At 42.1% G+C, this 11678-nt stretch overlaps 1 protein-coding gene across 1 annotated transcript; it reads left to right on the top strand.

Moving 5' to 3' along the window:
• The first annotated feature begins 2810 nt into the window (after window positions 1-2810).
• On the top strand, window positions 2811-11207 carry rflna (refilin A). Its single transcript, XM_082556171.1, has 4 exons — window positions 2811-3296; window positions 3407-3750; window positions 7865-7974; window positions 8078-11207. The coding sequence occupies exons 2-4, from the start codon at window positions 3532-3534 to the stop codon at window positions 8409-8411; spliced, it is 663 nt and encodes a 220-aa protein (XP_082412297.1). The 5' UTR covers window positions 2811-3296; window positions 3407-3531; the 3' UTR covers window positions 8412-11207.
• The last annotated feature ends 471 nt before the right edge of the window (window positions 11208-11678 follow it).

Genomic DNA, 11678 nt, shown 5'->3' with positions numbered 1-11678 from the left:
TAATCCTTGGAATGTCTGAGGATCAGCATCACTGGGCTCTTAAGGATGGACACGATGATACAAAAACACACCTGATGCGGGGAATGCTAGTAAAAACCTCTCTCCACGGTTTCCTGCTGCGGCTTCCAAACAGAATACATGGAGGAGGGAAAACAGTTCTCAGCAAACAAGATTACAGCTGTGCAGGCTTAACAGGCATGCCATTAAATATATCTTCCAGACAACAAAGGCAAACACAGAGTTATCTCAGTTTTATGAGAACTGAAAAAACAAACAAGGAGGGGGAAAAAACCATCATGCATGATTTCCTGGAAATCTGTGGTAATCACCATGAAGAGCTGCTGGACCATCAAAGATACAATCAGCCACTTAAGAGTCTGTGCAGTTCTACACTGGCTGTTATTTATGCTCTGATTTCCCTTTTGGCAGAGCTGCTGTTTGTAAGAGTATGAACAGAGAGTGCAGATGTTAGTCGAGGGAATGATCAACAAGGATTCAATTCAGTCTCCTCTGTCTGACACAGTGACTGCTGCCTGTTCACTCAGGTCTGCTTTGTTTGTGTCTGTGTGTGTGTGTGAGAGCAACTCATTTGGTTGCTGCTGGATGGAGAGTTACCACCCGTCTCCACCCAGTCCTGAAATATACCAGGAAGGATAGCTACAGACACGCAGACACACAGATCTCCTGAAAAATAATGAATCACTCTTTTCCTCACTAAATGCTTTCCAAACAAAAGCAAACTGCTTAAACAAAGCAGCTGACTGAGCATTTCTTCACTTAACTAAACACGACTGGCACAAGGATGCTTCTTGACGGGACAGGATTATCTTTGAATATATCTGGGGAACTTTTGAATAGCTTTGTGTGAAAAGCTTTCCATATTTGGAGGTTTCAGGTCTTATCAGAGCATGTTTTCAAAACAGATTGTGTCAAAAACGATGGTAGATAACTCTATTTTGTTTAGCTGTCCGACTTCTTTCTTCTTCCTTTTTGCAAATGCATGCCTACACATGTCTACATCCACAAAATACTTTGTTAGATACATCGCTTGGACCCCCTGTTGATTTCAGAACTGCTGAAATTCTTCATGGCATAGATGTAGTAAAGTGCTGGAAACATACCTCAGAGATTTTGGTCCATAGTGATATGGTAGAGTCTCACAGTTGATGCAGATTTGTCAGCTGCACGCCCACAACACAACTCTCGTATTCCACCTCGTCTCAAAGGTGCTCTATTGGCCGTTTGAGTACAGGGAGCTAATTTTTATGTTCAAGAAACCAGTTTGAGAGGATCTGAATTTTGTGACATGGACTGTCATCCTGCAGTAAGTAGGTATCAGAAGATGGGTACACTATCCTCATAAAGAGATAGACATGGTCAGCAACAATACTCAGGTAGAGTGTGGCTTTTAAATGGTCCTCAGTTATTAGTAAGGTTCCAAAGAGTTGCAAAAATATATCCCACATTCTTACCCCACCATCATTCCTCTCTCCAAGGTTGTCTTTAAGATTGCACTGATGTGTTTCACATGAAGAGGGTTTTATTCATCTTCAACCTAACTGGGACTTAAAATTCAGAGAGGTCTTTCTTTTCTAAAGCTATAAAGGATACTAAACATTATGCAAGTCTCAAAGGCTAAAAGTCGGCGTTGTGGTTGGTTTAAAAAGTTTATAAAGCTTTAGCATGAAAGTATTTAGAAAGTTTCACAGTGAAAAACAAGATTATGGGGAAAAATATTGTAACAATACCGGCATTGTGTGTTTGAAAAGGGTTGGAGTGGGAAAAAAAGACTTTTGAAGTTATCTAAAATACACTTGGAAAAAATATCTTTTCATGTTGGTGAAATTGCAAGAAAATGTCAGCAATACAAGTTTCAACCTGATGAATCACAGCAGTAACACAAAAAATGGATAACACCCAGTATACTAACATTGCTAACAGCAAACTAAACTACAGTGCTGACTGCTCAGTGCACAGACAGGACTTACACCAGTTACTCTTTATGTATGAATGGCTACTGGGCCCTGCAGAGGCCTGTGACAAAATAAGCTGGCAATGGTGCAGATGAAGAAGGAGAATTTCTAAACGCATTTTTATTTAACTTCAGTCATAAATCAATGAGTGATTTATTGATTTGCAAAATATGAGTAGCATGTATTAATTGTAAATGACCAATTCACAAGTACATATTATCCAAATACAACTTAATCTCCAAAAAATGATCTAAAATAGTGTTGAAATTTTATATATTTATTCGTTTCTAATGACACTTTTGAACTTTTTTCATGACATGAATGCCCAGAGACAGGAAGCGAGGCCTCGTGGGGAAATGAATGGGAAAGAATTTACTGTCAGAAATTCTTCCATTTTATTCTTATGCTTACATTTTTTTCACTCTCTCTTTGGTTAGGGTGAGGCAACAAAACTATTTGGGTGAGGTCTCCAAAAAATACAAACATGCTTCCAACCGAAACAGTCCTGCTGAATATCCATGCATCCTCATAGACGCACAAAATCGCATTTTGTGACTACTACATGAATTGCCACGAAACGGTGCTAATAATTAATAAAAGGGTTGCTTTGCTGAAGTCGTATATCATTAACTTACAATTAATTATTAGTTATAACCAAGTGCAAACGCTGAACAAGTGCCAGAACAATTTGCTTATTATACTTATTTGTTTTTAATTTTTTCTTCTTCGCCAACATTATAAAACGACTCCATCACAGCATCTGTTCTCGTTACTAGCGGATGATTAATTACTTGTCCCTACCTACTAATTATAATATATCTAAGCAGCAGTCAGGAAATTAGATAATTTGCTTAAATGCGCGTCAGCAGGTTCGCAAAACACACCAGCCAAAGTGTACGGGAGGAGCAGGGAGGATGTGCTCGCCCCTGTCGGTTGTACATGGAAGTGATCCAGATCATGAGGGCTGGACTAGATCCAGGTACGAAGGGGGGGCCGAAAAAAGCCTGGCAGGATCATTAAGAGGGAGCTCTCCAGTGAAGAGCGCGCACACACAGGGCGCACACATACTGGAACACACGGTCAGAGCAGAGGAGCTCTCATGCAGCTCGGTGCCAGACGCGCTGTCGACTCTTTGTTTTTTTGCGCGAGTTTTACTACATAGTTTTTTTTTGTTTGTTTATTTGGTTGGTTTTTTTTAAATTATAAATCACATAATATTTCACGTTGGAGCTGAGTCCGTGGCTACCGTGTGTTTGTTTCGGACTTCTTCGCGCATATTTGGAATATCTTTCCGGATTAAAGTGGATACTTGACACCGAGCAGGTACAGTAAAGTTTGAAGCTGAGCTGATATCAATCTGAGGGTTTTGTCCAAAGCCTGTGGCCAGTGGTTAAATGTCATTCCCTGATTTTTTTTCTTTTCCTCACTTGCAGAAGTCTTCTTGAGAGAGTTCGCACAGGATTGTTTCTGCTCGACTCAGGAGCGCTTCAAGGAAAGAAAAAAGTATTGTGAGTGCGACTGGGCTTCCTTTTTTTTAAATAACTGAGCCGTCCCAGAAATGGTGGGGCACCTACATTTACAAGCGATGGATGACAGCCTCAAAGGAAAGAACCGGGAAGGTCTGCTCGACAGTCCAGATTCGGGTTTGCCCCCCAGTCCAAGTCCGCCCTTCTGCTCGCTTTCTCCGGCTCTGATCGAGTCGCGCTCGGGCAGCTGCACGACGCCCGTCGAAAGCCATCATGGATATTATAAGAAGGAAAGCAGAGAAGGGAAACTGGTAAGAAACAAACTGTTGCACTTTATTGTTTTAATACCGCCGTGTGAGCGGAGAGCGGACACTTATTCCTGCTCTTTGTGCCCAATTTTGCACTCAGATGCTTCAGTGACACAATGAATTAAAGGACAAAGGAGTTCATCTTCAGTAATGACGCTGAAGGAAGAGAAACTGAAAACCTGAAAGTCATTTTAGCTTTTGGCCAGGAACAGATTTCACATCAGTCCCCCTCACACAACATCTGGAAGCTCTCTCTTGCTTTCTCTATGAGTGCGTGTGTGTGTTTCTGGAATTCAGTTGCAAACTTATGAATTTGCACTCTGGGCCCTCCACAATACAGTAAAACGTTTTTATTTTTTCAGCCTCGTGCATCAGCTGGGCCCTGAGTCTAACCCTGTTACGAAATTAGGGCCCAGGGACTCCCAGGGGTCCTTTCCTGAATTCCCTCAGAACGATGACACTTATTAACACCGTTACTTCATCAGCATGAATGAAGGTGGCAGGCTGAGCAGATCAGTAAATAGTCAAATGTGATCAAAATAATAATGGTATTTGAGGATTTGCATATGAAAAACCTTGGATCAGGCTTTTACTCAGAGTCTGCTGTTGCTACAGGATCGCGACTGTGAACTTGTAGACAGAAAACCAGACTTTTAATCCTGTAAATTAACCGTCAGCAGCAGGTCAGTGCCCTCTTTTTGAAACCTGCTGGTTCAAATTAGTTGATTTTTAGGGCAGTACTTCAACCTGTTTTGCTTGTTATCCTAAAGCTATGTGCAGTATTAGCCTTCACAGTCTGTCATGTTGCATTCTCATGGGGGGTGGGGGATTTAGAAAAGTCAGTAGCACAAATATGTACAGACAGTCCCCTACAGGTGCAAAACTGTCCATTTCAAACACTCATTTATTTGGCTATTTTACTCTGACTTTGATCTCTTGCTTAATATTAATATTTTTGTCCATATCTTGCTAGTCCTGCTCAATCTCTGAACACTCACAAGCCCAGCTCCTTAAAAAGAATAGAATTAGAAGCATCAAAATGAAGTTGCAGGGTATCCAAGAACCTCAAAAATCACCAAAAAGATCACTGAAGTCTAAAAAAAAACATCTGGACATCTGGAAGCCAGCATCTTTCTGCATTAAATGCTGTTCACAATGAGTTTAAATGTGGAAGTAATAAAAACTCTGTCTTTATATAGCCTTTTTGATCTTTGCTGTTTCTTGTCTTATCTGAAAATCCTAAATAGCTTCCTGCCTATATGATAAACAAATGTGCAAAATGAGTCAGACATTGCAGTTTAAGGCAATACTTTGTTTTTTGTTTTATTTTTTTGCTGGGTAAGCAACATAACATGAGACATTGTCTCTTCTTTCAAGGCAAACGCTTTTCATTGGCACGTCCTGCAGTGAATCACATGACGAGGCTGATTTGATTGAAAATCATTTCCAGGTCACTCCCAGTTCCAAAAGTCTTAAGAACATGTCTGCACAGGCTGAGGTGGCTTTTAAAGTGTTTCAAAAGAGGCCTCAGAAATGCAGCGCTGCATCCTGGGAGGTGCACGAAACTGGTGTGTGCTGGGACGTGAAGCAAAAAAAAACGATCATCTAATCCTCTGGAGGTTTGGATTAGAGTGACTCCTCCGCTTTGTGGTTTTTCCCTCTTCTTTTTCTTTTTTTAAAGAAAGGAGCTGCTCCCGCTTCTGTCTGTGGGCCTGTTTGAATTAAAAGAGTCAAATATTTCTATCTAAAAAACAGTTTCCCCAAGTTTACTGAGTATAAATCTGCTGGCAGGATGAAAGGAGGTGTAACTATGCGCCGAATTTTGTTTGTTTGTTGTCTTTTTACTCCTTCCAAATCTATTTCTGTGTTGTTTTTGTATGCTACCTAAGAATAATCCTCTGGTTCTATTTCGAAGGTGCAGGGGGGGCTCGCTAAAGCGACCTCAGGCCATTGCACAAGTGTTTGATGACCTCTCACTTCTCAAATTAAACACAGATAAATGCTCAGCCAGCTTCGTCCGTTTTCAAACGTGGTTCAAATTCATGCAGATGCAGGATAATTATTCCTATATCTGCATCTTTTTATGTGTGAAGAGATTTACAGGAGCGACAGGATGCATGAAAAGCACATGCGTGGTCGTGTAATCGCGTGTATTTCAGAGGCTGTGGACGTGTCCAGCTCAAGGAGGTGGCTCCAGCTGCTGGTGGATTAGACAGGAAGGACAGGAAGGAGACAGATGACTTTTTCTTACATTTGGCTTGCTGTGGGACACTGATGAGCCTGGCTCTGCCTCTAATGCCTCTACTGCTGTGCAATTCAGCAAATTTTGGTATCGATCAGATAGCAAGTGAATACAGGGTCAGTGTCGATACTAATACCAATACTTCAAATCTATAAAGGTAGCTTATGTAAAGGAGAGCAGCGTGTCATGATTTTAGGACAATGCAGTTATTTACGTTTCATAATAATTAGTTTAGACAACATGCATTTTGAAACTGGATGTTTTTGGAGACTACTCGGCTGTCAGCTCTCCAGCTGTCCGTGTCTGTGTCTGCAGCCAAGTAGAATCTGGGCTTCAGAAAGTAGAAACAAAGTATCGATCCTACCGGGCTAGTATCAGTCCGATACCAATACCAGCACTGGTATCAATACTATTGATATTTGGATAACATCCACACAAACACAGACTTTGCTGCAACAAACAGCCTACAGTTGGAAGTCTGTGTTTGGGTTGGCGTTTCTCTCCATAGCTCGGCATTGTGTGGGTTACTCAGTTGCACACTATTTCTTCTTACGTGGATATGTGCTTCCAGTGGGGTGGTGGTGGTGGGGGGTGCTGTGCTGTGTGTACATGCTCGGGGATACGGCGCCTGGAGGAGGCCTCCCCTCCATTCACAACTGTTTGCTTTGCAGACCTTGCCAGAGCGCACCGTCTGCGGCGAAATACCTGGAATGCTCTCCACGCTGGAGCAGCGGTGGAAAGACAATCAGACCCTCGCGCGCTGTTTCCAAGTCACAGAGCAGAAAAACGAACCAGGCTGAGGTTCGGCTTTTTGTTCGCTGCTGCGTGGCAGCTGTTGAAGCGCGGCGCCGTCGTACAGACAGCCCCGCGCGGCAATGATGGTAGGCTGTAGGTAAGACGAGCTTCTCGCGGTGATCTGCAGCGCCCTTGGCCTTCTCTTGCTCGTCCCCTGTAGCGGCATGTGCAGTCCAAACCGCAGCATGTGACAGCTTCTCCTGTGTAATGTGAGAGGGAGCAGAGCTGCGGTTGTGGAGTGGTTTGATTCAGACGGGGTTAGAGTTTTAATCGCACGTGTACAGAAAAGGGTTCGTTGCATTGTTGCTGTACCAGCTTTTGTGTCCACTGAAGGCTCCAGAGGGGGCCAGTCTTGTAGGTCAGAGGTCAAGTCACAATCAGAGCTTCAACAGACAAATTATACAACAAAACCAAATAATGGGGGTGTGCTTAAAACAATACTTCAAATTTGTATTGCATGATATTTGGAAGAGAAGTGTTGTAATCCACATGTCATAACAACGTGAACAACCCTGTGTAGTAACATATAGCCAATAAACTGTACAGGTATTGATTGGAGCGTTTTTGACTTCAGTAAGAAGTCAGCTTTAGCTTCAGGAGGATATGGGGACAAATTTGTTAATGGATTAAAAGAAAATGTCTTCAATCAACATAATTAATGCATGTGAGGTAGTGCAGCTAACCTTTTGTAATCTAAACTCATTTTTTAAAAAGCACATTGAGTAACACGCTGCATCTCTACCAGCAGTGGTGTGGGTGTGTTAACCTCCTTAGAGCTGGGATGTTGGAACATAAGGGCAGGAAAAGGAGGGCTACGTTTTTGTACTTTTAAATGTATTTTAACACGTTTTACAGCTTTTCCTGTTGATAAAGACAGGCTGGAGAGTGAAAGTGTTGTTGTCGTCTTTCTGGTCTAATTGTTGTAGTACTGGCCTGTACCTTTTAAAAGGAGAGTTGTTGCGAGGTTGAGAAGAAACAGGGTGGGGACTCCAGTGATTTGAACTGGCTCTTTTGGGATTTCTTATCTGGGATGATTGTTTGCTTATATGTGAGATTGTAACCTGTGTTTTCTCTGCACAGCTGCCCTACCTGCTGCTGAACTCCACGGGAACCGACCCCAAGACTCGCATGCACCCCGTGTTCTTTGGAGAAAGCATCGAGGTCAACCCCAAACCAGAGAAGGAAATCAAGTAAGGGCGCATGTAAAGATGTGGCACTGTTTTTGCATCCTCTTTCATCTCTTTATTGATCCACTTCACGTGAGTTTCTTAACAGCCACTTTGTCGTTTTCAGGTGTAACTCTGAGGTCAAGTACGACTCCGACAAGCACTACCGCGACCGGGTGTTTTGCACCCCCGTTCCCACGGCTACGTCCTTCAGCGAGACGGTGGTGGCGGTGCGGAACTGCACCTGGAGGAGCTACAAAACCCAGGTGTACCTGGAGCCCCGGCAGAGGCCCGTCAGCTACCAGAGCACCACCATAATCTACCCAAAACATGCCAAGAACACTTACCGCACCACGCTCAACTACAACGCCACAGGCTCCCGCCGTTGGTATGTCTCCACAGTGAAACTGGAGTCAAGTGAGGATACTAGTCCCTGCATCATCTACACAGAGGACCTGTAGGGTCTGGACTGCATCAGCCTGCACAGGAACAAAAGCTATTTGGTGATTGTCCTGGTTCTTTTCTCTTTTTTCTTCTTTTTTTATTTCAAGGACAAAAAAACTCACAAAGGCCCACACTGAGAGGGAAATACTTCAAGCAATATCTGGACTCCATGAAAACCCTGCTCTGTTCACCTTTACTGGCCATGGAAGAAACTGCAGTGGCATTTAATAACCTGATTATATTTAGATTTTCTACTGTTGCAGTCTCTAAAAGGAAGGGCGCTGGGTTTCTGGCAGCTCAAAGCTGCGCTTCGGTGGTTAATGTCTTATTTAATTACAACGCTGACAAGTGGCCTTCGCACTACTTCGGGTTCCTTTGCAACCTCAGTGATGGCAATGATCAGAATGTAGATATCTGTGTATATAGAGAAAAATCAAGACTCGTGTTTTGGATTTCAGCCGAGCCTTTGAAAAATCAGTCACACACAATGTAAAGCTTTCTAAATAATGGCTTTATTGCACTTGTTTTCTATATATCACAGTTCTCTCCAAGGGCTTTTGGCACAGCACGGGGGAATTTCAGGACTGCGTATGAAAATTTGGACCAAAGAGCATTTTGAGTGAGACTGCACACTGAGGCAGCGCACTCGCTTATCATTGGACACTTTCAATTCAAGCTTGTGCAGTTTGATCGAGAGAGCTAAGGCTTTTATCAAAACAACACAGTTAGAGAGGATATATGAGGAGACATGGGATCTCCGTAAAAACTCTCTGTAGCATTATATTTAACTGTGTCGGACCACGACAGCTGTTCATATAAAACAAACGCGCTGGTGAGTGCAGTCAACGATGCAGTTTTGGTGACTGGTCCTTGTTTGCTCTCTAGGTGCTGAAGGGCTGCAAAACAAAAATGAATAAATAAATTAGCAATAAAGAGTTTAATGCTTAAAAAGTGAATTAAAGTGTGGGTAAAGGACCACATCATCTGTAGTTCCAGTATAACTGAGATCAGGACCTTCAACAGTAATTCCCTTTTTTCCCCTGTCTTTTTCAAACAGTTCACTTTTAACAATCAGATTGAAGTATGTAACACTCCCTCGTCATAATTCTCAGTACAGAACAAACTGTACAGTGGCGCTCACTCATCTGCTTCTCTGTTAGGCCTACAAAACAAGAAGCTTTTCCAAATTCACTCTGTGCAGTGATCTTACATCTGTTTTAACTGTTCCTCGTGTTATTGCCAACACTGCTCCACATTCAGTGGCAGCGGACACTATGAAAGACAACTCGTTAAGTGATTTCATTTAAAGATTGAGGAATACCTTAGCGAGTAAAACCGTCCATACTTTTAAGTGATAATAAGAATAATAATCGATTTAATCTCTGATGTCGAATCACAACTTGTAGCATACCTTCCAAAAAGCCAGTCTTACACAACAAGCTAAACTAGAGTCCTGCCAATACTGTCAGCTGATATTAGCAGACTTATCTGTGATAAACACATTTGAAAAGCAAGGAAGAAACGGGAGAAACGCTCTTAAGTTGAACTCATGTTGTGGTTGTTGTTGCACAGTTTGTCCACCAGAGGGCAAACTATGTCTGCAGCTTTCCTCCAGGCAGGGCACTGGATCAAACTCCACAACCAGCTGATGTGAGCAGTCAGCAGACAAGTAAATAAATAACTACACAGGAAAAATGTGAAAAGTTGGGGGGGGGAAGGAAATCTGCGAATTTTGAGAAAGTTCTGTGTCTGAGAAGAAAAAAAATATTGGCCGATAAATCGGGATATCTGATATTTAAATCACCCGATACTGGTATCAGTCTTAAAAATCCGGTATCAGTCGGGCTCTAAGCTAAAGTAACATTTAATTAAGAAAACAGAGCACTGTTTCTGTTTATCAGATATTTAGTAAAAACTAGCCTGTGAAATCAAACCTCTGTCACCGATGTGCAGACTTTATTTAATAAAATCTAATTAACTAGGCGAGTCTAGAATAAACTGAGCATTTCCTTTTTTAGATCCATGGTAGCACAAAAACTCACAAAAGTGAAGCAGTGAACCCACGCCACATTTCTCCATTGAGGGTTTCATCTATTTCTTTATGTGTGTCTAATATAAATATATGTACATGTTTTAATTATTGAACATGGCAAATATTGAAACTTCAGACTTTACCTCAAATTTTCTTAGGTATCAATTTTAAGTCATTGCCAGTGTGTGTTGTTGATTGTCAGTTTAGGTTTTCTTGTATTTTCACAGTTTGAAATAGCCTCCGGGTTAAGTGTCAAACGGAAAAGTAAGGCGTGCACGAAGCCGAGGCAGTGCATCAGTACTGTAAGATGGGGGTATTTTTAGAGAGGAAGAAACAAATATAAAGGGCGAGAAGAGACGAGACAAGCAGATCTGCTCTTTTCAAAGTAAAAAAATAGAGCGGCTGAGGAAATTGTTCAGGAGACGGTTTTTTTTCTACAAAACAAAGCTCCTCGGGAAGATGTTACGAGTTTTGCAACGTGCAGATGGTGCGAGAAATGTCAGAGACAGCCTGTGAAATGTCAGAGGATAATGAGAGACAGTCGACCAGTGTCGAGTGTAATACTTTGGTGGCTTTATGTGAGATCCTTTGTGTGTTTTCTAACACTTGATTTTTGTTACTGTAAAATATTTTCCTGTTGTATATGTGGTATCGAGGCACTTCGCAATTCTCTTTCTATTTTTGTACGCCAATCATTGTTGTTATTCTGATCGAAGAAAGTAATTTAAAACAAAAGATGATTATCCTGATGGAATAAAAGACAAGCAGTTCCCAAACCTTACTTCTGTTGTTTTTGTTGCTCGTCTGTGATCACGGGAAACAGAAACAGGTGTTTCTATTTGACAGACTGTACCCCATTAAAATAGAGTCGAGGCCTGTCCATCAGGCAGAGTGTAATGTTAATGTTTTTAAAGCGTTGTCCAAGAGCAGAGGCTGTAAATCAAGGTGGCGATCGTTCCGCATGTTCATCCTCGGCTGGTTTTAAATATCAGACTGCAGCAAAAATAACATAAGCTGCTGCTGGCAGTGTTGGTGCAGGTTTTTGGATGGGAGTCTGCTGCAGCCCACATCATCATTCGGCGCCTCATCCGTCTCTCCCGTGGCGAGGCAGCAAACGGGGCCTGACCGCACTTTCACATTTAGGACCTCATCTATAAAAAGCTTTTTCTTTTAGTGTGTTAATCCAAACTGTACATTTATTATTTTTAAACAAACCACCAAAAGGGAAGGCTCACCCCAAAATTAATGTTAG

Source organism: Aulonocara stuartgranti (genome assembly GCF_965226115.1).
Source record: "Aulonocara stuartgranti genome assembly, chromosome: 12".
Taxonomy (NCBI): Eukaryota; Metazoa; Chordata; class Actinopteri; order Cichliformes; family Cichlidae; genus Aulonocara; species Aulonocara stuartgranti.
The sequence above is the reverse complement of the archived record's forward strand: the minus strand, read 5'-3'. Positions and strand labels throughout refer to the sequence as shown.